The sequence below is a fragment of the Sus scrofa genome, chromosome 13 (assembly GCF_000003025.6).
Source record: "Sus scrofa isolate TJ Tabasco breed Duroc chromosome 13, Sscrofa11.1, whole genome shotgun sequence".
NCBI lineage: Eukaryota > Metazoa > Chordata > Mammalia > Artiodactyla > Suidae > Sus > Sus scrofa.
Genome location: NC_010455.5, coordinates 50,740,768 through 50,768,058, shown reverse-complemented (window position 1 = coordinate 50,768,058; position 27,291 = coordinate 50,740,768). Strand labels below are relative to the sequence as shown.

General features: G+C 42.8%; 1 protein-coding gene across 10 annotated transcripts in view; it reads left to right on the top strand.

The window, feature by feature from the left end:
• The window catches only part of FRMD4B (FERM domain containing 4B), a 377,327-nt gene that overhangs the window by 212,178 nt on the left and 137,858 nt on the right, over nt 1–27,291 (top strand). For 8 of the 10 annotated variants that reach the window (XM_021069209.1, XM_013981881.2, XM_013981882.2 and 5 more), the window contains one exon: nt 25,873–25,938. In XM_021069209.1, coding sequence (XP_020924868.1) covers nt 25,873–25,938 — 66 coding nt within the window. Of the gene's footprint in view, nt 1–17,562; nt 18,688–25,872; nt 25,939–27,291 lie in introns of those variants that run through there. The other 2 variants (XM_021069205.1, XM_021069207.1) reach the window with 2 other exon arrangements.

Genomic DNA, 27,291 nt, shown 5'->3' with positions numbered 1-27,291 from the left:
GTATTCAGGTTTTCCAATCAGGAATGGGATTAGTGCAGAAGCTGACCTTCCACAATAGAAAAATCTTTATCTGAAGAGCAGTGTGAGAGAAAACTGGTTTCCAGGACTAAGTCTGCCACTGACTGATAAACTCTCTGGCCTTGCGGAGCTGGTTTTTCCTAGCCATGCCTCCAAACCCACAGCTGTTGGTGAAGAAGTGTTGAGGCTTCTTTTCAGCTTCAAAAAAAGGCTCTAATTTTGTGAAGTAACTACAGATTCTTTACAGATCAATTACAACTGCATCTCCTTCTCTATGACCCTCCCTCTCCCTCTCTTCATTCCTCTCTTCCTCCGTCTTTCCTTCTCTCCCTTCTTTCTTCCTTTCCACTGTTATTTTCTTTTCCCATAAAAAATCCAGAGCATGGATTCCAGTGACTCACATGCCAGTAGAGCCAGAGTCAAGTCCATGAGTAGGAGCAAAGTTGGAATGGAGAAATCCCCACACTGCTGACTGGAGTCAGATCAAGAGATGCTACCTAGGAAGAAATCTGGACCTTGTGGGTAATGGATACATCTCCTGTCTGGAAATTAGAGTCTGTTCCTTGGATTCCAAATTCCTTAGAAGTCAATCCATAATTCCGGGTGTGTCCTGCACCAGCAGTGTGCCAGCCTTGGGCTTACAAAGGTGAATGAGATGCAGCCGCTCTGTAAGCCCCTACCAGTGTGTGTGTGTGTGTGTGTGTGTGGGTGGTGGGGTGGGGGCACATGGGAACTCTCCAGTGATTCCCAGTAGCTCTTCTAACCTTGACTTTTAGTTCATTTGCCTCTAACTCTTGGAGAGTGGAAAAGCTATTGACATGGATGACTGTGAGTAGCAGAGTTTCATTAATACAATTTTGAGGCTAAATAATTAAACTGGTGGATATATTTAGGTAGAAATGGAATACTGTCAACAATAGCAAACAGTGACATCCTAAAGCATTTAGTTCACTGGTAAAGATTCTCTTTTTTGTAGGCTCTATGCGAATGAAATAGGAGTTCCCTGGTGGCTCAGTGGGTTATGGATCGAGCATTGTCACTGCTGTGGCTTAGGTCACTGCTGTGGTGCAAAATTGGATCCCTGGCCTGGGAATTTCCACATGCTGCTGAGGGTCTAGCCAAAAAAAAAAATAATAATAATGGAGGAGAAATTAAACATATCTTAGCACATAAATCCTGCTCGTCCTCTTAAAAAATGAGTGGCCCCTTCAGCCTTAGGATAGTCACAATTAAACTGAACTTATTAGGTTGTTGAGGGGATTAGAGCTAGCCTCTGGTTCTGAAGATATACCTGGTAAATGGCAGTCAATATTACTAAATAATGTTATCATACATCTATCCCAGTACAGCAAGTAAAGGCAATGGTGTCATGAAAATATGTAAATACCAACAGAAGATTAAGTGTACAAGGTAATGGATGAGTCATTTTTTTCAGGCCCTTCATGTTCATGAGAGCATCAGTATGACCCAGTTATTCATTAGCTTACATCTTATCATGGTCAGGATATCCATCAGCCTTCTGTCTTTTTGGACACATGAGATCACTTGACCCTGCAGACGTTTGTCTGGATTTCATAGGGCACAGGTTCACAAATAAGTAATCTGTTGCAGGCTGCCCATTGCAGACTTTGGTCTTGGGTTGGAGGTCAAGTGTTCATCTTTTTAAGGATTTAGTTCTAAACCATTTTAAGACATGGGCCCAATATACAAATCTAAGGAAAGCTATAGTACATCTTCCTGGAAAGATTCTCACAAACACATTTTTTCTGTACTTTAGTGAGAGTCTATTTGCAACCCTTCTACTCCCACTAATAGGCAGATAAGAGATCCTGGATCCTGGCTGAAGAAATGGAATAAATGTGAGTATCTTTCAGAAAAATGGTGAAAAACTAAGTGTGTGTGACTCCAAAGAAATGAGTTTTTCTGGAACTCTTTAGCACTTAATCTTATTTGAGCCCCCTAAAGTGTGGGGTCCTGGACCTCTTTAGCACTTAATCTTATTTGAGCCCCCTAGAAGTGTGGGGTCCTGGACCTGACATGGGCTCCATAGAAGGTATTGAGAACCTAAGAGCTAGGCCTGCCCCTTCTTCCTCTGCAGCTGTTTATACTGCTCCTCAGAGAGGAGTTGTATCTTTACTGACAACCAGGGCCTATAGGACGCCACCTCCCTCTTGGTACTTGGCCTTGTGTTGAGTTGAGAGTAAGGTCACTCTAGTGGGACCTGAAAGTAATTGCTCTGTTCACCATTAGAACCGTCACCTGGCTTGAGGGATTCATCTGAAAATCTGCAGAGATTTCACAGTAACCACTGTGTTGTAGTGGGAACACTAGGAGCTTGTTCGTAGTAACCATGCACTTCCCCCAGTGCTCACCTCCGAGGCAAGCACCCCTCATTCTTGGAACAAGTACTGGGGTCCATCCGGCCACAGATCTTACGTTGCATTATCCTTTTTCCCTTGTTTTTAAAAGAAACTACTCATCAACTAGGGTCAGCTCTTAAATATTGTATATGGAAAAAGAAGACTCCCTTGTGCTTTCAGTTTTTAAAAAATGAATAAGCAGCTCTGTTTTATTCATCCAGCAGTTACTTATTGAGCAGCTGCTTTTGTAAGATGCTTGCTCAGGGCCCAGTGGTTAAGAAGGCAGATGTGGTCCTTGGAGGCAGATAGTATATAACAAAGTACATCACTATTTTATTACAATGTGAAAAGTGCTGAAAAAGAGAGGTATAGGGAGCTAAAAGAACAAATAACACATAACACATAGAGTCAGGGTCCATAGCCCACAGCTCTTCCAGACACTTTGTGTATCAGCTTATTCAAACCTCATAGCAAGGCACCAGTGCTGTTTCCATTACGCAGATCAGGGAACAGAGTACAGCAACATGAGTTTATTTGCCCATGTGATGCCAGCTGTCTAAATCAGGATTTGAACCCTGGGTGATCCGACATCAGAGTCTTCACTCATAACCACTACACAATGGCTTTTATGAGAAAGTCACTTTTTTCTTTTTATTAATGTATAGTTGAGTTACAATGTTGTGCCAATTTTTACTGTACAACAAAGTGACCCAGTCATACATATATACTGATTCTTTTTTTGTCTTTTTGCCTTTTCTAGGGCCGCTTCTCGAGGCATGTGGAGATTCCCAGGCTAGGGGTCTAATTGGAGCTGTAGCCGCCGGCCTACGCCAGAGCCACAGCAACTCGGAATCCGAGCCACGTCTGTGACCTACACCACAGCTCACGGCAACACTGGATCCTTAACCCACTGAGCAAGGCCAGGATCGAACCCGCAACCTCATGGTTCCTAGTCAGATTCGTTAACCACTGCACTGTGATGGGAACTCCCCTATACAGATTCTTTTTCTCATATCATCCCCTATCATGCTCTATACCAAGAAATTGAACACAGTTCCCTATTCTGTACAGCAGGACCCCCTTGGCCATCCATTCTAAATGTAATAGTTTGCCTTTACTAACCCCAAACTCCAAGTCCATCGCCCTCCCCCCTTCCTCCCTCTTGGCAACCACAAGTCTGTCCTCCATGTCTATGAGTCTGGAGAACTCACCTTTAATCTGTGTTTTTAAGGATCAGCTGGTTAAGCCAGGCACTTTCCAAATCCCCTCATGCTTTGAGGTGGAAAGAAGCTCAGACAGAGGAAGAACTGGAAGGGGGCCAGTGTTACTAGAGAATGAGGGGAAGAAGTACAAGACCAGGGGAGGGGTGGGCAGGGAACAGGCAGTGCAGGGCTAGGTGGGCTGCATGGGCAATGGGTGCTTTCTTCTAATGGAATTAGGTCTGCTCCCAAGCTAAACTCCTTGGTCAAGAAAACCCTCTCTGGAACCTCCCATTCCTGTGAGGTCAAACCGTAGAGGGGAGTTCTCCTGACCTGGCTAGATTATTTCAGATCCATTTACCTTTGTATATATACAGAGCATCCTGGGAGTTCCCTCTGTGGCTCAGCAGTAATGAACCCAACTAATATCCATGGAGTTGCAGGTTTCATCCCTGCCCCTGCGCAGCGGGTTAAGGATCCAGTGTTGCCATGAGCTGTGGTGTAGGTCACATACGTGGCTCAGATCCATGTGCTGTGGCATAGGCTAGCAGCTGCAGCTCTGGTTCCCCCGAGCCTGAGCCTGGGAGTTTCCATATGCCGTGGGTGCAACCCTTAAAAAAAAAAAAAAAAAAAAAAAAAATGCATACTGCTTGAAGATGTTTTATCTCTGTCATCAACCTTTTCATTGATGTCTTCTCCAAGCCCAAATGTTTTCCAGGGCCTGAAGAACTACATTTTTTATAGTGGTCTGTGGAGCTACTTAGCCTCTGTGGCAGGTTCAATAGTCATCATTATGGAGGCTAACACAGAACGGCAGGCCCAGTGTTGGATGCTTTCTACTCCTTCTCGTGTTTCAGCCTCAATTCCATGAGGTAGATAGTATTATATCCGTATTTTTCATAGAACTGATTTACAGGGGTTAAATGACTTGCCCAGGATCCCACCAGTTACTTGCTGGAGTTAGGTCTTAATCCAAGGTTACCTGATGACAAAGTCCATGCTTAACCCTGCATATCTCACTTCCTGTTTTACAGATGTAAAAACTCTCCAAAGTTAATTATAGAACTGATTCTAAACCTCAGATTTCACATGAAGTTTTATTTGCCAGGCCAATGTTAAATCTCATAGGAAAACTGAAAAAGAAAGGACATTGACTAGAACACCATGGACCTTCACCATGACCCGAAGCAGCCTTGCAGCAAGTTACAGACTTACCAGCCCACCAAGATAGGTTACCAGGCCACCCCCGACCCCACCCACTGAATTGGTATCACTAGCAAAAATAGTGGAGTCAAAAAGGGGTGGGAGAATCTTTATTTCAATGTTAACCGTAGGAGTTTGGAAGAGAGAATTGGAAATAAAACAGAATAGTTTAAATATTTATTATAAGTAAGTAATAGTTACTATATGCCAAGCACTGTGCTTTATGTGTATTCACTCAGTCCCTACAACGAGCTGATACACTTGGTCATATTTTTCTTTTCTTTTTATGGCCACACCTGTGGCATATGGAAGTTCCTGGGCAAGGGGTCGAATCAGAGCTGCAGCTGCTGGCCTACACCACAGCCATAGCAACACTGGATCCTTTAGCCACTGAGTGAGGCCAGGGATTGAACCCTTATCCTCACGGGCACTATGTCAGGTTCTTAACCCACTGAGCCACAATGGAAACTCTCTCCTTGGTCATATTGGTATCTCCGTTTAATAGATGAGGACCAGGGCATCAGTCTTTTCTGTCTTTGCTTCTTTCTTTGATTTTTGCCACCCCACCCCCAGTCTCATCTCTTTGTAATAACCAGAGATACCTTTTAAAAATGTCCTCAGATCTTATTTCCCCATGTGTACAAGTTTCCAGTGGCCTCCCACTGCATTTGGAATAAAACCCCTACCCCTTCCTGTGACCCATAGTGCAATCAGTGAGATAGCCCAGTGGTTTTCAAACTTCAGCTTGCACAGAGTGACCAGGAGGGGTGGCTAAAACACAGATGGTTGGGTGCCACTCCATTTCTAGTGCGCTCCAGTTAATACTGACACCGCCAGTGCAGGAACCAATCTTGAACACCAATGATGAGCCCCTCATTAACTCCCTGACCTTGTCTGGTACCAAGCCCCAGCCACATTTGTTGCCTTTTTTTCCCTAAACTTCCTATGCCTTGTTGGACGACTTTAAGGAGCATGAAAATGGGTTCTTGGCGGGGGCGGGGGGGGTGTGGAGGCAAAAATTAAAACCTTACATATTATAATAACTTATGGCCCTCAAAAACGCCACTCTACTCAGCAGATATGCAGTATATCTGTGGCATTAAAATTTCATGAAGGAGGAGAGCATAAGGGGAAAATATATGTCTAAAGAAGCTCCTTAAGAGTATAACAATGAAAAAAAAAATTGAACAACAAAACTTAAACAAATGAAGCATATTCCTGCCACAGGACCTTTGTACTCATTAGGCCTCTGTCTGGAAGGTTCTTTCTCCAGGTCTTCCCAAGTCCAACTTCTCATACTATTCATCTCAGACTTTTCTCTGCAGGCTTATTGTAAAGTTCTCCAACTCTTTAAAAGTGCTTTTCTTGCAGTTCCTGCTGTGGGGCAGTGGGTTGACAGTCCAACTGTGACAGGTCACTGTGGAGGCTTCGGTTCAATCCCTGGCCAGGTGCAGTGGGTTGAGGGATCAGGCGCTGCTGCTGCTGCTCGGAATCTGTCCCTGGGCTGAGAACTTCCATATGCTGAGGGTGTGGCCATTAAAAAAAAAAAAAAATGTGCTTTTCTCGTCACTGACTTCAGTTGCTTCAGGGACTAACAGGGTGAGCCCTCAAAGCAGCCAGGACTCTGCTGAGGGAGCATCGCAGATTCTGCAAAGCACCTGTGGATTCAGAAAGCACATCCTCTTTACAATTCTTTTTTTTTTTTTTTTAAGGCTGCACCTGAGGTGTATGGAAGTTTCCAGGTTAGGGGGCAAATTGAAGCTGCAGCTGAGGCCACGGCCACAGCAACACCGGATCCAAACCGTATCTGAGAACTACACTGCAGCTCGCAGCAATACCAGATCCTTAACCCACTGAGCCACGATGGGAACTCCTCTAGTTACAGTTCTAATTGAAGCCTTCCCAGTGTACACAAGAGGAAGCCTTGCATTCAGGAGCCCGCTTATACTTTAGGGTTTATTTTTAAAACCTTTACTTTTTTGGTGGATAATGCTATAAGGGCAAGGAGGTGGTTTGGGGCAGTAGAAAGAAGGAATGCTATGTCTATCTCTATGTCTAGCTGTGTGATCACAGAGAAGTCACATCCCTTCATTGAGCCTTCATGGTCTCATCTGTAAAGCAGGGACATGACAAATGAAGTATACTCTGCAAAAATACTGAATCACTCTGCTGCACACTGGAAACTAACATAATATTGTAAATTACCGATACACTTCAGTTTTAAAAAGAATAAAAAGGATATGAATTAACAAAGAAAAAATAGGGATATGATACTTCTGTCACATCAAAACTTGTTGTAGGAATTCCTGAAGTGGCACAGTGGGTTAGGAATCCAACTGCAGAGGCTCAGGTCACTGTGGAGGTGCAGGTTCGATCCCCAGCCTGGCTTAGTGGGTTAAAGGATCTGGCATTGCCACAGATGCTGAGGTTCAGATTCAGTCTCTGGCCTGGGAACTTCCATATGCCCAAGGTGCAGTCATAAAACAGGCAAACAAAACACTTGTAAAATTTAAAAGGAGAAATAGAGGCAAAGGCACTTTGAAAGTTTAAAGGACGTCAGACAGCCAAGGTATATTATTACTGGAACATTCAGACCAAGTTTATACATGGCCTGAGCTACTTGCTTTTTTCCCTTCCCTAGGGTTCGCCACCCATTTAGCACCTGAACATGGCCTTGGAGAACACCTACCCTGAATGAGTCTGTAGCAATTGCCTGGTTTTTATTAGTGAAAAGCACAATAATAGTAAACATTATTACCATTTGTAAAGTGTGCACCTGCTAAGCATTTTGTTTATTATCTCATGTGACAGTCCCCCCCCCCCGCACCCCTTCCCCGCACCGCCCCTCCCCAGCCCTGGGTGGGGATGATATTATCAGCTATTATCACCTGATTTCAGCTGAGGAATCCAAGGCTCAAGAGAAATGAAGTACCTGCATAAGGCCACAGAAAGGGGAGCTTGGGTTTAAACCCCAAGTATGATTCAGAACAGAACCTATGCTCTTTAAAAGCTAATTAAAGAGCTGCTTTTTTTGGAATGCTTATAATGCAGCAAGCACCATTATCCCCAATTTACAGCAGCTGCTTAGAGAAGGTAAGTGGCCGGCCGAAAGCCTCCAGCTAGTTCAAGGCTGAGCCAGAATGAGGCGGCATGCCCATCTGACTTCTGAGGGACTGCTCCCAACCGTAACCCTGCTCCAAGTAGCTGAGATGGCAGCTCCACCCTGACTTGCTCCCTGACTAAAGTAAGTGTGATCCAAAAGCATTAGAAATCCTGCAGATTGATGACTTCCCAATGAGTTTGCATCATTCACCCTCCAGGATGCGCTGACCAGAGGCACTCATCCTTTTTTAAATGACCACACCTCCTTCCCTTCAGAAACTCTGCTCCAGAAGAACAGGTCTGAGAAACAACGTAGGGCCACAGGGGCAAATATTTGGTTCCCTGGTTACAGTCCCAAGCATTGGGTGAGATTTCCTCTCACAAGACTCTTCCTTTCTGAGGGAGGCAGAACGGAACTGAGATTATTTCAGAGCAGGAATAGAAGTGGCGAGAAACTTGCCGACAGAGCATAATGACACATGCTCAGTTCTGCTTGTGATGGAGAAGCTGGAAAAGTCTTCCACAGAGGCTTTAAGGTCAGAGTGGCCTCCTTTAGCAGAAGAAAAATTCCAACGGTTTGATAGATTCCAGAAGGCCAGCGGCAACACAGCTGGTTGGAATCTGGCAATTCAGAGGCAGAAGAATCGTTCTGTTGCCAATTGAGACCTTAACAGTAGAAATGGGCAGAAAACTCAGAAGTGGATCAGGAGCTGGAAATGAAAGGGAATTCATTCATTCCACACATATTTATTTAGCCCCATGATGGACTCGGCACAGTCTTAGGAGCTAAGAAAGCAGCAGTAAATGAAACTTACATCCAGTGGCAAAAGAACAGGAAAAGCAGATGACACTGAGCATTTGATGTGAAAGTTGAGAACCTCAGCGGCGAGCTTGCCCACTGGGGATTTTTCTTAAGTTTAACAATAAAGTACAATAGGCACCTTTTATGTTGGCCTCTGTTTGCCAAACTCTGTGCTCTGTTTGTAGGGATTTATTATTCCCATTTTAGAGATATAATAAATAAATCCTAGGAAGCTTTCCTTAAGTCAGCTGAGCTTAGAACAGAGTTCTGTCTGAATTCAAAGCCTCTCTTCTTTCATCTGTGTCCCATGGTCTCTCAATGACCTCAACATTCTGACCTAGAACTCTGAGTAGCGCCCTGTCCCCAGACCTCCCTCTCCCATTGAACTTCTCCAGTGATGTGCTGTTAAGTGTTTAACAGCCAGCTCTCTGGGGCAGAGGGCACTGATCAGGAGCATTTGCCAATGCTTGTGGTGTAAATACTCTCACTTTGACTGACTCCTTGGTACCAACATAATACTAAGTTGGGAAAAGATGAACATTAGGCACCATTAAATAGCCTTTGCTCTCACCAATTCACAAGACATTAATAACCTCAAGAGCAAAGAGAATAGTAAAAGGGAGTAAAATAACTGGAGAGTGATGAATTTTGAGCATATATTACCTTTGTTTTTAATGTAATGTATTAAGTATACATTTTAATATTTGGTATTGGTTGTGCTTAAAAACAGCTTGAAAATAGGACAGTGGATTCTTGTGAGCTGTTATGAGATGGCTCCACATCACCATTCTCTCCCTCAAAGGGTCCGTTCCCCCTCATTCTGTTTCCTGGTGCTCACCTAGAAATCTTTTGGGGCTCCTTCTGCAAATTTCTCTCATCTGACTGACCTGTGGCCTTCCTGTTTTTGTTTGCTCTCTCTTAATCCTTGAATCCCAGGTTAGCCTCAAAAAAAGACTGAATCCTCTTTGAAAACACAGCCCATGTTGGGTGACATAAAATTTTCATCACTAAGTATTGGAAACATCTAGGTGGAGAGGGAATGTTTGTTCTGTGACGGTAAAATGACTCGTAGGCCTTAAGAAATGTGTGTATTGGAGTTCCCGTCGTGGCATAGTGGTTAACGAATCTGACTAGGAACCATGAGGTGGCGGGTTCGGTCCCTGCCCTTGCTCAGTGGGTTAATGATCCGGCGTTGCCGTGAGCTGTGGTGTAGGTTGCAGACTCGCTCGGATCCCGCGTTGCTGTGGCTCTGGCGTAGGCTGGCGCTACAGCTCCAATTCGACCCCTAGCCTGGGAACCTCCATGTGCTGTGGGAGCAGCCCAAAGAAATAGCAAAAAGACAAAAAAAAAAAAAAAAAAAAAAAAAAAAAGAAATGTTGTGTATTGTCCAAATGAGTTTGACTTTCCTGTTTTCACAATTTGGTAATGCTTTTCTAAAGCCCTACCCGAATATGACATCCAACCAAGCTAGGACTCCGAACCGAATATAATCCATTTGTATTAATTATGAACTTCCTAAGGATTTATTTCAGCCTCTCCTTATGCATGGACCCCAAAGAACAGAGATTTTGAAAAGCATATATCAGAGACATTCTAACAGAGCTGATAAAAAATTGAAACATGATGAAAAATTGAAACATGAAAACACTGACAATAGATGTGCTCTCTAAAATTAGTGTAGGTGTTTCCATTGTGGCTCAGTGGATTAAGAACTCAACATGGTGTCTGTGAGGATGCAGGTTTGATCCCTGCCTCACTCAGTGGGTTAAGAATTCCTCATTGCCACAAGCTGTGACATAGGTCACTGATGTGGCTCGGATCTGGTCTTGCTGTGGCTGTGGCATAGGTCTGCAGCTGTAGCTCCAAATAGATCCCTAGCCCAGGAACTTCCATGGACCACAGGTGCAACCATGAAAAGAAAAAAAAAAAGAAGACGAAAATTAGGTTTTCTGATTAATTTTGGTTCATTTTTAGGGCAATAGGTGTGATTTCTATGCTCTGTGGATGGCTTATGTTGAGCCGAGATTTCCAAATGTACCTTCCTGAAAAAACAGTACCCAAATATCTTTAAATTACAAGTACAGCAGTTTATTTTTAAAATCCTTTCACCCGAGCTGCGCTTGTCTTTAAAGTTTTTGAAAGATGCAGAACTGCTTCCTACAGGCTGTTTTTCACGGCAAAAGAGAAAACTTGACAGTTGGCAAAGCAAAAGTTTCCAAACCACAGGGTGTCTGCTACTTGCATAATCACTGAAGCCAAAGTTTCCACTTTCTACCCAGCGACTGGAGAATTTCTTTTCTGGTCAACCTGAAATTCAGACAAGAACGAAAATCCCCCACAGCCCACGGGCTGTGTTCTCAGCTTTTCTTGGTTCCACTTTGTGACTTTTCCTGTTTACAATATCTGTGCCCTCCCATTTTTTTTTTTTTTTGACTCATTGATGTTGTACCATGGTGTCTAAAAATACAGCCTAACGATAGGTTTTAAGTAAAAAAGGATGTTTCATCCTGGAAAAAAAAAAAAAAAAAACAGCAGAAATATCCTTCATGGTTTTCTGAAAATAAATGTTTGACAGTCTCTCATTAGTACCTCCTCTGACTTTTTAATTGGAAAACAACTCAGAGTATGTATTTCTGTAGAGAGCTCTGCTTTCTGTGAAGAAGCTTCCGTGAAGGTATGTCGCCTGTTTTCCCCTTTGTCCTTTGGTGACTCTTTCTTGAGCTTGGCTCAGCCCCTTATTACCTGGGACCCTCGGGCAAATCGTTCTCAACCCCAAGGGCCAAAAATATCTGCTTCATAAAGTGGTTGTGAGAATGCAATGGATGAAATGTATGTCAAAGCACAGGGCATGGACAAAGCAGTCAACATGTATTTATTTCCATTTTGGTGAGAACAAAAGTAGCTAGCCCAAGACATGAGCAGGTCATGATCAGATAAGGAGAGTTTGCAAGAGTTTCCCCAGCTTTGTGAACACCGGCACTGCAGGTGGTGGTTTTGAGTTAATCTGTTGCTTATCACTGAGAAATCAGAATGGAATTAATCCTCAGCCATTGGGTTGCCTGCTCTCTACAGGATTTAACTGGTGGATTGATTTTTCAATTCTAATATCACAGCTTGACCTCTTCATAATTCAGGAGAACTTTTTTCTGGAGAAAAAGGTAATTATTTAACCCACTTAAAACAACCACTTGCAGTGAACATCATAGCATTCAACAGTTTACAGATCATTTCCACATTTAATTAATTATGGGACCCATTGCACTAGCATGAAGCCGATAATGCATGTCTGGCATTTAGGACAGACTGTAACACCTATTTTATGACCAATAAATAGAGTGTATGACTCATGATGTGATTCTCATCTGTGCCTTTGGGGTAAATTTTAGGTTCAACCTGTGTTAATACAAGAGACAAACAAAGCATTTTAAATGAGATCGATTCTTAACATTCCCATTTCGCAGGGTCAGAAACTGAGGTTTAGAGAGCGACCCTGATTTTTAGGCCAGTGCTCTTAGTTACATGGCAAAGCTGGGACACAAACCCAAGCCTCCTGATTCTAAATCTTGTGTACACCTCATTGACAACAGGTTGGTTTCTCCTGATGGCCTTTAGCTCCAGATTTAATAATCTTTCTTTCCTTTTCTTTTTTCTTTCTTTCCTTCATTCTTTCTTTCTCACTTTCTTTTCCTTCCTTCCTTTCTTCTTCTTCCCCCTCCCTCCCTTCCTTTCTTTCTCTCTGCATTTCTCTATTTCAAACCTGGCTTTTCTTTTCACCTGCCTTATGAAATCAGGAGATAATCTGATAAGGGGTCGTCCTTTATGAGAACACCCTCCCCAGGGATTGTCTGCCAAAGTTGACCACAATTGCTGACCAGGTTGATGCTAAAGCCATAGAAATGGCTGTTCGCTGTCCAGCATTTCTTGTTTGCTTTTCTCCAACCTCTACCGGGCAGAAAGGGGCTAGCAGTTGAATGCTAACATCCAGAAAACAGGGTTATCCCTCCAATCTCTCTTGAGAGCCACTTGGCAAGAGCGCTGGTCCAGTATACATTCTCTCCACTGATTTCTTCAGGAAGGTGAGTTTTGATGTGAATTTTGAACATGCTTGGAACTTAACTCCATTTCCAGTTGAGCTACTTAAGATATCTGAAAATATCTTGTTGGCTTCTTTTTAATAGTTCAGGAAATTTTATTATATTTATATTTATACAACCATCACCACAACCTAATTTTAGAACATTTCCATCCCAAACCCTTAGTCCACCCCTCCCTAGCACCCACTTTTTAACCATAAGTTTTTCAAAGTCTGTGTTTCTGTTTTGCAAATGAGTTCACTTGTATCCTTTTTTAAGGTTCCACATGTGATATTACATGATATTTGTCTCTCATTGTCTGACTAACAACTTCACTTACTACGATAATTTCTAGGTCCATCCATGTTGCTGCAAAAGGCATTATATAGTTCTTTTTTATGGCCGAGTAATAGTCCATTGTATATATGTAACACATCTTCTTTGTCCATTCTCTGTCAATGGGCATTTAGGTTGCTTCCATATCTTGGCTATTGTAAATAGTGCTGCAGTGAACATTGGGTGCATGTATCTTTTCGAGCCATGGTTTTCTCCAGGTAGAAGCCTAGGAGTGGGATTGCTGAGTTGTATTTTTTTAATGACTGATAATTCAATTTTTAGTAATTCTATTTTTAGTTTTTTTTGAGGAACCTCCATACTATTTTCCATAGTGGTTGCACCAATTTACATTACCACCAACAGTGTAAGAGGGTTCCCTTTTCTCTACACTCTCTCCAGTATTTATTGTTTGTAGACTTTTTTGACAATGGCCATTCTGCATGGTGTAAGGGGGTAGGTACCTCATAGTAGTTTTGATTTGCATTCTCTGATAATTACTGATGCTGAGCATCTTGTCATATATTCTTTGGCCATCTATGAGTTTTACTTGGTGTTTAATTGTTAATAGTTCTTTTATTCTACTTGTCTCTAAAGCAGTTGTCCTCCACCAGGTATGATTTTGTCCTCTGGAAGACATTTGGCAGGATCTGGAAACATACTTGATTGTCACAAGGGGGAAAGGGGTGCTGGCATCCAGTGGGTAGAGGCCAGGGATGCTGCTAAAAATCCTACAGTACTTGGAGGTAGCCCTCACAACAAAGAATTATCTGGCCTCAAATGTCAATACTGCCAACATTGAGAAATTCCACTGTAGGACAAGCTCCAGAGACAGTGCCCTGTGGATCTCATCGGCAGATGTGTATTAGTGCCCAGAACAGTGTTTGCATGTGGGAAGTGCTCGGTAAATATTGATTGAGTGAAAGAAGGTACATATGATCCAGAGATTTTTCCATATTGAATTAACTGCACTGTATGCTAGACTGCATCTTAAGCCCAGGGTACTGGAGTCAGGCCCAGGCAGGCACCTGACTGATAATCATCCTGTACCCTGAGTGTTCACATAGCAGGACAGAGCCAGCAGCCCAAAAGGTAGGAGTGAATTCCATCCTAATACTCACTGATAATCATTAACAAACACAGAGACACCGTTTTGAGCAGCTACCCACATGCCCTTTTTTGTTGTTGTTGTTTTGTTTTTGTTTTTTTCATTTTAGGGCTACGAACGTGGCAGATGGTCCTAGGCTAGGGGTCCAATCCACAGCCACATCAGTGCCAGATCCAAGCCACATCTGCAACCTATACCACAGCTCACAGCAATCCGTTGAGTGAGGCCAGGGATGGGATTGAACCCACATCCTCATGGATTCTAGTCAGGTTCTTAACTTGCTGAGCCACAATGGGAACACCACCATTTTTTGTGGTTTTGTTTGTTTGTTTGTTTTGGCCGCACCTGTGGAAGTCCCTGGGCCAGGGATCAAACCCCAGCCCTAGCAATGACAATGCCAAATCTTTAAGCGCTAGGCCACCAGGGAACCCCTGCCTGTATTTCTTCATTGTAGGGCCAGGAGATAGCCAAGGAATGGTGATTGCAAAAGCCTATCTCCTCCTCTGGTCTTGCTTTAGATAGTGGCTGGAACCAGGTAGCTGTGGTTTGGTGAATCTAGATCAAGCATTTCCAGAACAGTGTTATGCATGGTGATCAAGATGATATGTCAAATGCTTAAACTATGTGTAATTTCATAGAGGAGACCAGTAGGTGGAAAATACCTTGTAACAGAAGTCATGTAACACAGCAGTGAAGGCCATGAACTGTGGCATCAGATGCATGTGCTTATGTCCTACTCCACCTCTTCCTAGCTCTGTGACCTTGTGGGCCAGGGTCGGTCATTTACCTTCCATGAACCTGGATTTTCTCACCCATGCAGTGAAGCCGGATAGGAATCCATGTCACAGGGCTGTTAGTAGTGAAGTCACATGTCCCTGTAAATTAAAGAGAGGTCTCTGGATAGAGGCGGCACACAGCAGCCCATGTACTCACATTTTTCTTAAGGCAGATAACTCAGTGACTCAGTTTCATCTTTGCTTAACTGAATTCTCCCCTTCTTCTTCTTCTTTTTTTTTTTTTTTTTTTCTTCTTTTTTTTTTCTTCTTTTTTTTTTTTCCTTGGCTTTTTTAGGGATGCATCTGTGGCATCTGGAAGTTCCCAAGGCCAGAAGTCAAATTGCAGCTGCGGCTACCGGCCTATACCACAGCCGCAGCAATGAGGGATCCAAGCTTCATCTGTGACCTATACCACAGCCTGCAGCAATGCCAGAAACTTAACCCACTGAGTGAGGCCAGGGATTGAACCCAAATCCTCATGGATACTAGTTGGGTTTGTAACCCACTGAGCCACAGCAGAAACTCCCGAATTCTCCCCTTCTTTATCACTTCCCACACCCTGGCCCATTTTACTTTCTTCTCTGCTTCTTTTAGGCTACCCACCCTTCTTTTTTCCACGAAAGAATGTCTCTCATCTTCCTCCTCCAGTCCCAGTGAACCTGCAGGAAATGCACATGAGTCCTACTTTGATGTAACTAATGGGTCCTGAGATTCTATCCCAGGTCATAGCCCCTTGGCCTGAGACAAGTTATTGAACTTCTCTGCCCTTCACTGTTGCCACTTATTAAACCTAAACAGTGGAACTTCTTATCTTCTGGGCTTGTTAACAGCCTGAAAGATGACACTGCCCACGTGAGGTGCTTAGTGCTCATGTGACATGTCGTCTGTGTTTCCTAGGAGAATTGTTGATTGATTCTGAGAAAAGAGGTTCCCAGTGATTGAGCTGGGAGGGCAGGCAGCATCTTGAAAGACCTTGAGAGGCAGTCTCAGCTGACTGGGATTGGAGACGGCTGTGACAGTCCAGGCCGTTCTCTGAACGAGAATGTCAATGGCTCATATTCACTCAGCACCCAGAGTTGATATAAAGGGACCCTGTTCCTCTAGGGTTGACATCATTGGGGCGAAATCTAAAACTCCATCCACTCAATAGCTCCCAAAAGTAAGTACATCCTAGATCTGTCCCTTCTACCTTTCTCTAATTCCCAGAATACCTCATCTGAGGAGGAGTTAATAGCTCACCTTGTTCTCTGGGTGGAAAATTTGTGTTTTTTTGTTTGTTTGTTGTTTTTTAAATTGTTATTTCCCCAATACAATTTTTTTGTGACAGCATGGTGACCCAGTTACACATACATGTATACATTTTTGGGAGTTCCCGTCGTGGCTCAGTGGTTAACGAATCTGATTAGGAACCATGAGGTTGTAGGTTCAATCCCCGGCCTTGCTCAGTGAGTTAAGGATCTGGTGTTGCCGTGAGCTGTGGTAGGTTGAAGACTCAGCTCGGATCCTGGGTTGCTGTGGCTGTGGTATAGGCCAGCGGCTATAGCTCTGATTAGACCCCTAACCTGGGAACCTCCATGTGCCGCCAGTGTGGCCCCAGAGAAGACAAAAAAAAAAAAGACAAAAAAATACATTTTTTTCCCTCACATTATCATGCTCCATCACAAGTAACTAAACATAGTTCCCAGTGCTACACAGCAGGATCTCATTGCTAACCCATTCCAAAGGCAATAGTTTGTATCAGGTTAATAGAAAGCTTGTTTTTGTTTTTGTTTTGTTTTGTTTTAACCTGTAAGTTTGTCTGGGCCAAGGTGTGGGAGGTGCTTTTGGAACATCCTTACTTTACATTATGCTCAACAGATGTCAGTCATTCGTGAATATATTTACTTAGTAACTGTGTCTAGGTTCTGTCCAGTTAAAACGTTCCTCCCCTGAGCAGGTATTTATTGTCCACCTTCTTACCAGGGGCCAGGCCCTATTCCAGTCCCTCAGGGATGTAGTGGTGAACAGATCAACTAAAGTCCCTCCTGTGGAAATTACATTCTGATTCTGATGGTGGAAGATAGAGATGGATAAACAAACAATAACAAAAAAAGCAACATTAGGAGTGCCCACTGTAGCACAACAGATGGGCAGTGTCTCGGGAGCACTGGACACAGGTTCGAGCCCTGGCCTGGCACATGGATTTAGGGTCCATGTTGCCACAGCTGTGGTTTGGATCTAATCCCTGGCATGGAGCACTCCATATGCTGAGGGGTGGCCCAGAAAAAGGGAAAAAACAAAAACAAAAAACAGTTGGAGCTCCTGTTGTGGCTCAGCAGGTAAGAACGCAGCATGGTGTCCATGAGGATTTGGGTTCAATTCCTGGCCTTGCTTAGTGGGTTCAGGATCTGGTGTTGCCGCAAGCTGCAGCATAGTTTTCAGGTGTGGCTCAGATCTGGTGTTGCTGTGGCTGTGGCTTAGGCCTGTAATTGCAGCTGCAATTTGACTCCTAGCCCAGGAACTTCCATATGCTGCAGGTAAAGCTATTAAAACACACACACACACACACACACACACACACACACACACACACACACACAATTAGAAAGTGGAGGGAAGGAGGGAGGGAAGAAGAAAGAAAGATTGGCCATAAAGAACATAAAGCGGCATGACATGAGAGACAGTGTCCAGGCTCCTACACACTCACTGAGAACAGGGAACACCTCTTGGAGATGGTGACACCTGATGTAACATCTGAAAATTGCAGAAGCACCCAGACATGCCCTGATCTGGGAAAAGGGCATTCCAGGCAGAGGGAGCAGCATAGGCCAAGTCTCAAAGTAGGAACAAACCTTTATTCTGAGGAAGAAAAGAAGGTGACTGTGGCTGGTATGTCAAGGCAATGCAGATGGGTTGGAAATTACATTAGAGAAGGTGGGGGGTCAGGTCTCATGGTTGTCGTCCGTGAGACAAGCAGATTCTCCACTGTGTTGCTTGAGCAGCTACAGGGAAGTGAAGGGGTAGGGTCTGTGTTTTCAAGAGACCCCTCACCTAGCCATGCAGACTCAACAGTAGCTGATTCCGTAGCTGGTTTTGCACACACCCAGGCAAGAGATGATGGCGGATTAGACTCTGGGTAGGTCACCCCACTAAAAATCCTGGGGAGTCCTCTTCATGAGGCAGACCCTCTTTGGCTGAACTTTCAGGAAAGGTCAAAAGGGGATGAGGGAGAAGAAATAAAGAAACTTGCTGCTTCCTTACCGAGCTTTCACATTTCCGTGTTCCAAAGAGCAACCAAAGCAAAACTAAAGTAGGCTTTTTTTGTAGTTGTTATTTCCTGTTGCTTTCAGAGCTGCCCCCAGGAATGAGGAATGATCCCACCCTGCCCTGTCTAGACCTAATTTTAGGTTTTTTGATTTGGGGGAGGGGGTATTGTTGGGTTTTTTTTTCTTTTAATTTTAACTAATTCTCTCCTCTCTCTTCATATAAATCAGGTAGTGGGTTTGGGCATGGGGGTGAGGAAGTTCACTCAGACTTGAACCCCACCATGAACTACACATCAGGGCATTCCATGAAGCTAGAAGTCTGGTCTGTGTCCAGTTCTCACTTCCCTTCTGATCTTCCTCATTTAACCACTGACCAGATGGAGAAGGTCCTCTTCCACCAGCACTCAGCGCTTAGCCTCTGAGGACCTGTGCTATCAGCTGGGAAGCAAAAGCAGGGCAGCCACTGAGGTGGGAGCTTTCATCCAACGTGCATTGTTTGAACCTCTGAATTCCTGAGGTTGAATGGGGTAGGGGCTGGCAGGGAGGGTGTCAAGTCTGGGTGGGTGTCAAGTGAAACTTTCCAAAGATTTTTTTTTTACATGTTTTTCTATGCTATGTGAGGCATTGCTGCTATTAGCTACCACTGGGTATGTGTTAATTCTAAAACTGCTCCAATGGTGTTTGTGGGGTTCAAAAGTGATCTTGGATGAGTAGATAAAATCACGCTGATCCATGAACAGCTCCCTTTCTTCACCTAGAACTTCTGTGTTTGAAATGAGAAGAGAAACCATCAGGGGGGTCAGGTTTGAAAATAAATAAGAGCTGCCCAGTTGTTGTTGTTTGTGGTTACAGTATTTTTGAAAATTAAAAAAAGAAAATCCTTCAATTGGGGGAAAAAAGTGCATTTGCAGAGGTGGCATTTAGCAGCTGAGTAACTTTGCACCCCACCACATGGGCTCCGTCTTCCAGGTCAGACGGAGTCCTGAGTTTGATTATGCAAGTCACAGGTGTACAACATAGTGATTCTCAATTTTTAAAGATTATATTGCCTTTAAAGCTATTATAAAATACTGGCTGTGTTCCCTGTGCTGTACAGTATACCCTGGAGCTTATTTACTTTCTGCATAGTAGTTTGTAACTCTTAGTCCTCTAGCCTTATCTTGCCCCTTCCCCTCTTCCTTCTCTGCACTGGTAACACCTCATTTGTTCTCTAAATCTGTGGGCCTCTTTTTTGTTGTTGTTGCTATATTCACTAGTTTGTTTTATTTTTTATTTTTTATTTATTGTTTTTCTTTTTTTTATTTTATCTTTTAGATTCCAGAGTCCTGAGTTTTAACCCCTGGTCTCGCGCTGACTAGCTGTGTGGCGTTGGTCGCGTCTTTCCTTAATTTCCGCACATCTCAAAGACGTGGTGGTGATTAGATACCTTCTAAGATACTTTCTATTCATATATATAAGGTTCTACAATTCTAACTATTACTAGTCAAATTACAGTGCTCTGGAACTGAGGTGATTTTTCACGCCTGCTTTCTGATGCATTATTTTCCCTTTTCTACCCACTCATCTCTCCTGAAAATGAGCTGCGTAGGAAGGCTTTCCCATAAAGGCTTTCTCCCACTTTATAGTAGAGGGAGTACCTTGTGGGTAGCTAAGTGGTTATAAGAGCTTGGACTTTGGGTTTGATTCTAGTTCTGCCAATTATGAACCTTGTTATATTACCTGTCTAATAACCTTCTTCCTTCCTCTGCGATGTTGGGAGATGATTACCTGCCTTGTGTGAGTATCATGAGGATTGACCATATTCATACATGTGAAGTGCTTAGTGTAGTGTCTGGAATATAAAAAGTGTCTGTTAGTGGTATTAGTGTTTTTATTAAAATGCTTATCCAGATGTCAGGGACACAGAAGGCACACAGGAATTAGTAGTCCCTCTTTTTATTTCTGCTCCATCACCTCTGGAGAATGTTTCTGCCCTTTGCTTTTTAACTTTACCTGTCATTTATCATCTTTAAAATTGCTTAGAAATATTCCTCCTATTTAAAAATTTTTCTTTTTAATGGGAGAGCAAATGATTACAGAAAAGTTGAGCTCTTTGCTTGTTAATAAATGTGGTCCTCAAAAATACAGTGTATTTTACTCTCAAGGGTGTCAGATTGAAAGCTGTGTGGACGCTGTTTATAAGACTTGGAAAGATTAACCATTTTTAAGGTAACATGGGCAGTAAGAGATACAATGGGATTTTGAGCCCATCTCTGGCTTAGGACACTTGTGCAAGTACCATCATGTCTCGGGCTTTGGTTTCCCAGTGTTTGAAATGAGGGTGTCTGCTTTATAGGCCTGCATAGAGTTTGAAACAGTGTTCTGGTTTTTTGGTTTTCTTTTTTTGCTTTTCAGGGCTGCACGTGTAGCATATGGAAGTTCCCAGGTTAGGGGTCGAATCGGAGCTATAGCTGCCAGCCTACGCCACAGGCACAGCAACGCGGGATCCAAGCCACATCTGTGAACTAAACTGCAGTTCTCAGCAACACTGGATCTTTAAGCCACTGAGCGAGGCCAGGGATTGAACCCACATCCTCATGGGTACTAATCGGGTTCATAACCCACTGAGCCACAACGGGCGCTCTCAAAGTTGTAGTCTTTTTTTTTTTAAAGAAGAGAACATGAATGGTATATTTATTGTGAAGCCTCTCCTATTTTTCTCTTGCCATTGCACATAAACATATTGGTTCACACTTGGTCCACACATAGCTTGGATTTCAAATTTTATCCTCCTATACTTTGTTAGAAACCCTGTTAGAGTGAAAGCTTTAAGCAAGGACTACCTGACTTTTGGTCATTCATTTTGAAATACTGTATGTTAATGAGGATCCCGAGGCAAGCTCTCTGCCTGGCACACAGCACACCCTCCTCTGATGTTTGTGTCTCTTCCTTGGTACTGGGTGAACTTAAATGGGATTTTCTTAAATGAGGACTAGAAATAACTGATAAGACATAACAGGATTCCCAGGAATCCTGTTATAATAAATGCATGTGAGCCACAGACCGCACATACCATAGACAAAGGGAGCTCCTCTGCCCTTCCCTGGCCAAATGTGGCCAGGATGCAAATCCAGCCCAGTGCTTCCAGATCTTACCATCTACTTTTTTTTTTTTCCAATGGCACCTCCTGATTTCTTATATCCTCTGCTGAAATTTATTCATAAGCCTTGTTTTGAGCAACAAAATACAGCCACACCTTTCAGCCTTTGATTACACAAATGACAACAGCAGGTTTTTCTGTTGTTATTGACCAGAGGAACCGTCTTCCTAGGTAGGAAAGGGCTTGGTGAATACGGAACACAGATGTGCCAGTGTGGGTATAAAACTGGAGCACGGTTTCTCCCTGGTTTGTCTGCACTGCCCTTCTACAGCTTGCATGTGTGTATCATCACATCCCACAGTGGGGTGTTTGTTGAGTTCCTCCACGTGTCCTCAGATGTCAGCTCCTCTCTTGGCTATTGCATTGGCCATTGCATTGTCATAGATGGGAGCATCCGTGATTTTGAGCAGACTTTATGTACCATAATAATGACCTCTCTGGGGAATCTAGCCTCTGGAATTTTTTGCCTTGGCTTAGGCGTAAGTAATTTGTGGTACCTGATAAAGATGCTTTTTAAAATTATTTTTATTTTTTTCTTTCTGGCCATGTCCATGGCATGTGGAAGTTCCCCAGCCAGGAGTTGAACCCACACCACAGCAGTGACCCAAGCCACTGCAGTGACAACGCCAGATCCTTAACCCACTGCATGACCAGGAACTCTGAAAGATGCTTTTAGTTAAAATAAACAGATTCCAGCTCAAGTTAGCTTAAGAGAGAGACAGAAAGTGGATTTATTGAAGGAGTGCATGGATGTTTTATGGAATTCAAAAACAGGACTCACCCAGACCAGTGGAATGGGCTAGAAGTGAATGGAAAGGCATCAGGAACACTGGCAGCAACTCTCAGGCTTTTCCTCTTAGGCTGCTGATTTCTCTGGCCTCCTTCTAGCTTCTGTCTCCTTCATTTTCTCTGAAGATGATTTTCCTTTCTCTTCACACACAGTAGACAATGGCTGCCCTGCAGCCACCCTATTTTCATCTACTTAGACGCAGTTCCAGATTCCTTGGATTGAGGTTTTGATTGCCCCAGCTTGAGTCGGGTGTCTTTTCCCTGGTCCAGTCACCTAAGGGCAATGGGGTAGGACCAAGTTGTACAAACATGGACACCGCTGTCTATGTTTGTCGTGAGATAGATAGGTACACCTGAAAAATATTTACCACTTACTTTCTAGGATAAAATTTTGTCTCAACAAAAGGAACATTGACTAGATAAAGGGAAGTCCAAAGAAAAATGGAAAGGAGAAATGATGGGTGTTTTTTTGATCAGGAAATAAACTCATTTGGGTTATGCAACAACAGAGTACCTTAAAATAGTTAGTTAGTTCTGACATATTTATTAATGGATTCATATTGTATTCATTGATCTTTTGAGTATTATTTTTTTATGTTGGTCTGTAGGACATGTGCTTGGGGTTTGCTTGTGTGGGTTTTACAAAAGAGGTAAAATGAGTTAAACTGACACTTTGATTTATTTCCTCCTGTGGTAGAAAAGAGTAGGAAAAAAGAAGACTTTTTTTTTTTCAATTAGATATTTATTCCAATCATACCTTGGTTTTTTATCTTGTCCAGGAAACTTTGATAAATTACCACCAACTTTGTACCTTGGTTTCCTTGTCTGTAAAATGGGGACATTGCCATAATGTTGGTTTTCTGGAGCTTTAATAAGATTATTTCCATAAAGTTCCCAGCTTAGTGCCTGAAACAAATAAAGATTTGTTCTCTTCCTTCTTGATGCTGAAAATGTGTATGTAACCTGGCTTTACCTGAAGGATATAACCAGGGGCCATGAGACAATGTAAACTTGCCCACTTAGCTCTTAGCAGTACTTCTAAGTTTCTTATGGGCTGCATCTCCATAATACCATGATCCAACCAACTGCGAGCTAGTTCTTAGACTTTTAGAGCAGAGCTCAGTCAAAAATGTAAGTGCAGGAGTTCCCATTGTAGCTCAGCTGGTTATGAACCTGACTAGTATCCATGATGGTGCAGGTTTTATCCCTGGCCTCTCTCAGTGGCTTAAGGATCCGGCGTTGCTGTGGCTGTGGTGTAGGCTGGTAGCTGTAACTCTGATTCGACTCCTAGCTTGGAACTTCCATATGCTGCAGGTGCAGCCCTAAAAAAACTAAGAGCAATTGTGTAGTTAGTATTTTTCCCTTTGCAAACGGGTTGCTCATCTTAGCATCAGTGTTCCCATCTGTTGAACTGGGGATAATAACGCCAATCCCAGAAAGTAATTATGCAGCTCAGAGATCATATTATAAAACACTTAGGGCAATGCTAAGTATATAGCTGGTGCCCAGTAATGGAGGCAATTTTCTTTTTAAATTGGGTTTATATGTATCTGAGTTTCCAGGTCTTATAGTTTTGTAAAACAGCTGAGACAAAGCACTGCCCATGCTTTTCAAAAATGACCCAGCAATTCCACATCCATGGACCAAGATGAATATGCAAAATTTATTGTGACATTGCTTATGATAGCAAAAGACTGGAAGCAAGCTAAGTGTTTCTCAGGAGGAGACTCATTAAATCAACACGTCTGCATGATTATTTGATACTATGGAACCTTCTAAAGAATAAGGCTGGTCTATATGTGTTGACATTGGAAAGATTTCCAAGAAATATTGAATTAAAAAAGCAAGAGGCAGAGTTCCCATTGTAGCTCAGTTGTTAACGAATCCAACGAGGAGCCATGAGGTTCTGGGTTTGATCCCTGGCCTTGCTCAGAGGGTTAAGGACCCAGCGTTGCCGTGAGCTGTGGTGTAGGTCACAGACCCGGCTCGGATCTGGCATTGCTGTGGCTGTGGCTGTGGTGTGGGCCGGCAGCTACAGCTCCGATTAGACCGCTAGCCTGGGAACCTCCACATGCCATGGGTGTGGTACTAGAAAAGACCAAAAAAAAAAAAAAAGGCAAGAGGCAAAATAGTGAGTATAATGTAGTTCCACTTGAATGGGAAAAAAAAATCACATGCACACACACATATTTCCACATACATGGGCACTATAGAGACACATGCACACAGATTCATGTACATATGTATAAAATTTCTATATAATTACGCACACAAATATTAAGAGCATTTACTTCATTTTCAGGACAATATGTACAACATACTAATATTAGAGTAAGATATTTAACATGAGGATGTTTTTTTAAAACATATACATGTATACATCTGAAAATTCACATAAAAATGATCTGTGTGGGGTCTCTTCAAACTGACATATTTCTCATGGTAGGATGATTTGGAACTCTAATCCCAGGGGGATTAGAGTTCCCACTGTGGTGCAATGGGTTAAGAACCCAACTGTAGCAGCTCAGGTCACTGTGAAGGCACGGGTTCTATACTGGGTCAATCCCTGGCCCAGAAACTTCCATATACCTCGGATGTGGCCATCAAAAAGAAGGGGCAATCTTTGCATTCTATGCACTGTTTAACATCTTACAAGAAATACTTTCTCAGCATTGCAATTTTAAGTGATAAAAATTAATTAGAATTTATACGTCAAACTGTTCTTACCTAGGTGTCTTAACTGTTGATAACTGTTAATTATGGTGGTGATATAATACAAAGGGGTCCAAAATTTCAAAAATAGAGACTTTCTTTTTTTTTTTGTCTTTTGTCCTTTTTTAGGGCCGCACCCGTGGCATATGGAGGTTCCCAGGCTAGAGGTCTATTGGACCAGCCTATGCCAGAGCCACAGCAATGCCAGCCTATGCCAGAGCCACAGCAATGCCATATCCGAGCCGCATCTGCAACCTACACCATAGCTCATGGCTATGCCAGATCCTTAACACACTGAGCAAGGCCAGGATTGAACCCTCAACCTCATGGTTCCTAGTTGGATTCATTTCCACCGTGCCACGATGGGGACTCCGAGACTTTCAATTTTATTGAAAGTTATATATTGGATGTCATATATTGGAGTTCCCTAGTGATTCAGTGGGTTAGGAATCTGGCATTGTCACTGCTGTACTGGGGTGCTGCTGTGGCATGGGTTTGATCCCTGACTCCAGAACTTATGCATGTCATAGGCACAGCCAAAAATAAGTAAATAAACCACACCAATGAATAAAACTGTTTTCATTTGAAAAATAAAGTATTGATTCAAAGAAAAATATGGTAATTTCCTTTGGGAAGAAAAACTACTTTTCACAGTATAGTTTTGCACGTGTTATCTAGGTATTATTTTTTTCAACATATTGAGTGGTCCTTGATTTTCATTCTTTTTTTTTTAAATCTAAGAGCTAGAAAAATAAAAATAATGATGGTTATGCAATGATAAGTATAATAAAATCCATTGAATTTTTTTAAATAAATAAAATATGAAAAAAAAGAAAAAGAAATCCAAGAGCTGATGCCGTATAATCAATCTTTCGATGACCAAACCTGTTGATTAACTCAGCTGATGCCATTTTAGGCTGAGCATATCACATGTAAAAGAAATGGTATACCAGGTTCAAGGGTTTGCCTGCCAGCCCCAGGCTGATGCCACTCTTGCTGTCTTATCCCCACAGATGACAGAAGGCAGGCACTGCCAGGTGCACCTCCTGGATGACAGGAGATTGGAGCTGCTGGTTCAGGTAGGTGTTGCCACACGGGGACAACCCACCCTAGTTCCCTCTGTGGGCCTCATGGCCTCTGTTCAGTCTGCCTATATGTGCTTCAAAGCCAGTGACACAGGATTGTTTGAGGGGAATAAAGGGAGCTTCAAAGCCAGGAAACCTGATCTGCACGTACGAGTAACTCTAGCCTGGTGACAGGATTCAGAGATGCTTGGATTCTGATCGAAGCTTTAATACTCAGCAGCTGTGTGACCTTGGACAAGTGTCATGACTTCTCTGAATCACCTCTTTTTGGTAAACTGGAGACTATAATGTTTTCCTGAAAGGGTTTTTGTGAGCTGAGACTGCATTCTGCCACTTTTCTGCAACGTGGCATAGTCCAAGTTAAATACGTAGTTTCAACAGCTGTGAACTGGGATTAACATTGCCTAATCTGGAGTTCCCGTTATGGCTCAGCAATAATGAATCTGACCGGTATCCATGAGAACATGGATTTGATCCCTGGCCTCACTCACTTGGTTAAGGATCCAGCATTGCATGAGCTGTGGTGTAGGTTGCAGATGTGGCTTGGATCTGGCATTATTGTGGCTGTGGTGTAGGCTGGCAGCTACAGCTCCAATTCAACCCCTAACCTGGGAACCTCCATATGCTGTTGGTGTGGCCCTAAAAAGACCAAAAAAAAAAAGATTGCCTAATTTTCCTCACAGAATTATGGTTAAAATCAAGCAAGATTTTATATATATATATATATGTATATACATATATATATACATATATATATATATATATATAAGAATGAAATCTCTGGAAAATGTATGGGACTATATTACGATGACATCTTGATTATTGATGCTTCTCTCTTATTCACCCAACACTCTGACTCAGAGGCTTAAAAAATTGTGGAAATGCCTGATGGCAGCCACACCTAGAGCTGTGATGAGAGTGTTCTCCCTGGACTAAACCTAAATTCTTTCTTTCTGAGGCTTCTGCCCAGTCCACTGTATGCAGGCTTCAATTAGAATGAAAATAGTACAGTCAACAATAGTTTCACCAGAGTAGACTTTTTAGTCTAGATTTCTGTTTCTTTCTTTTTCCTTCCCTTCCCTCTCTTTCTTTTCTTTTCTTCCTTTCTTTTCTTTTCTTTCTTTCTTCCTTTCTCTTTTTCTTTCTTTCTTCCTTTCTTTTCTTTCCTTCCTTTCTTTCTTTCTTTTTTCCTTCTTTCCTTCCTTCTTTCCTTCTTTCTTTCTTATAATGACCATTCTTTCTTCCCCAGCAGCAAACTGCCAACTCTCAAACTACCATAATGACCCCTAAACTGTTTGGCTCAAGATTTTTAAAAAGTCCCTCTTGAATCCCCCACTTCAAGCCCTC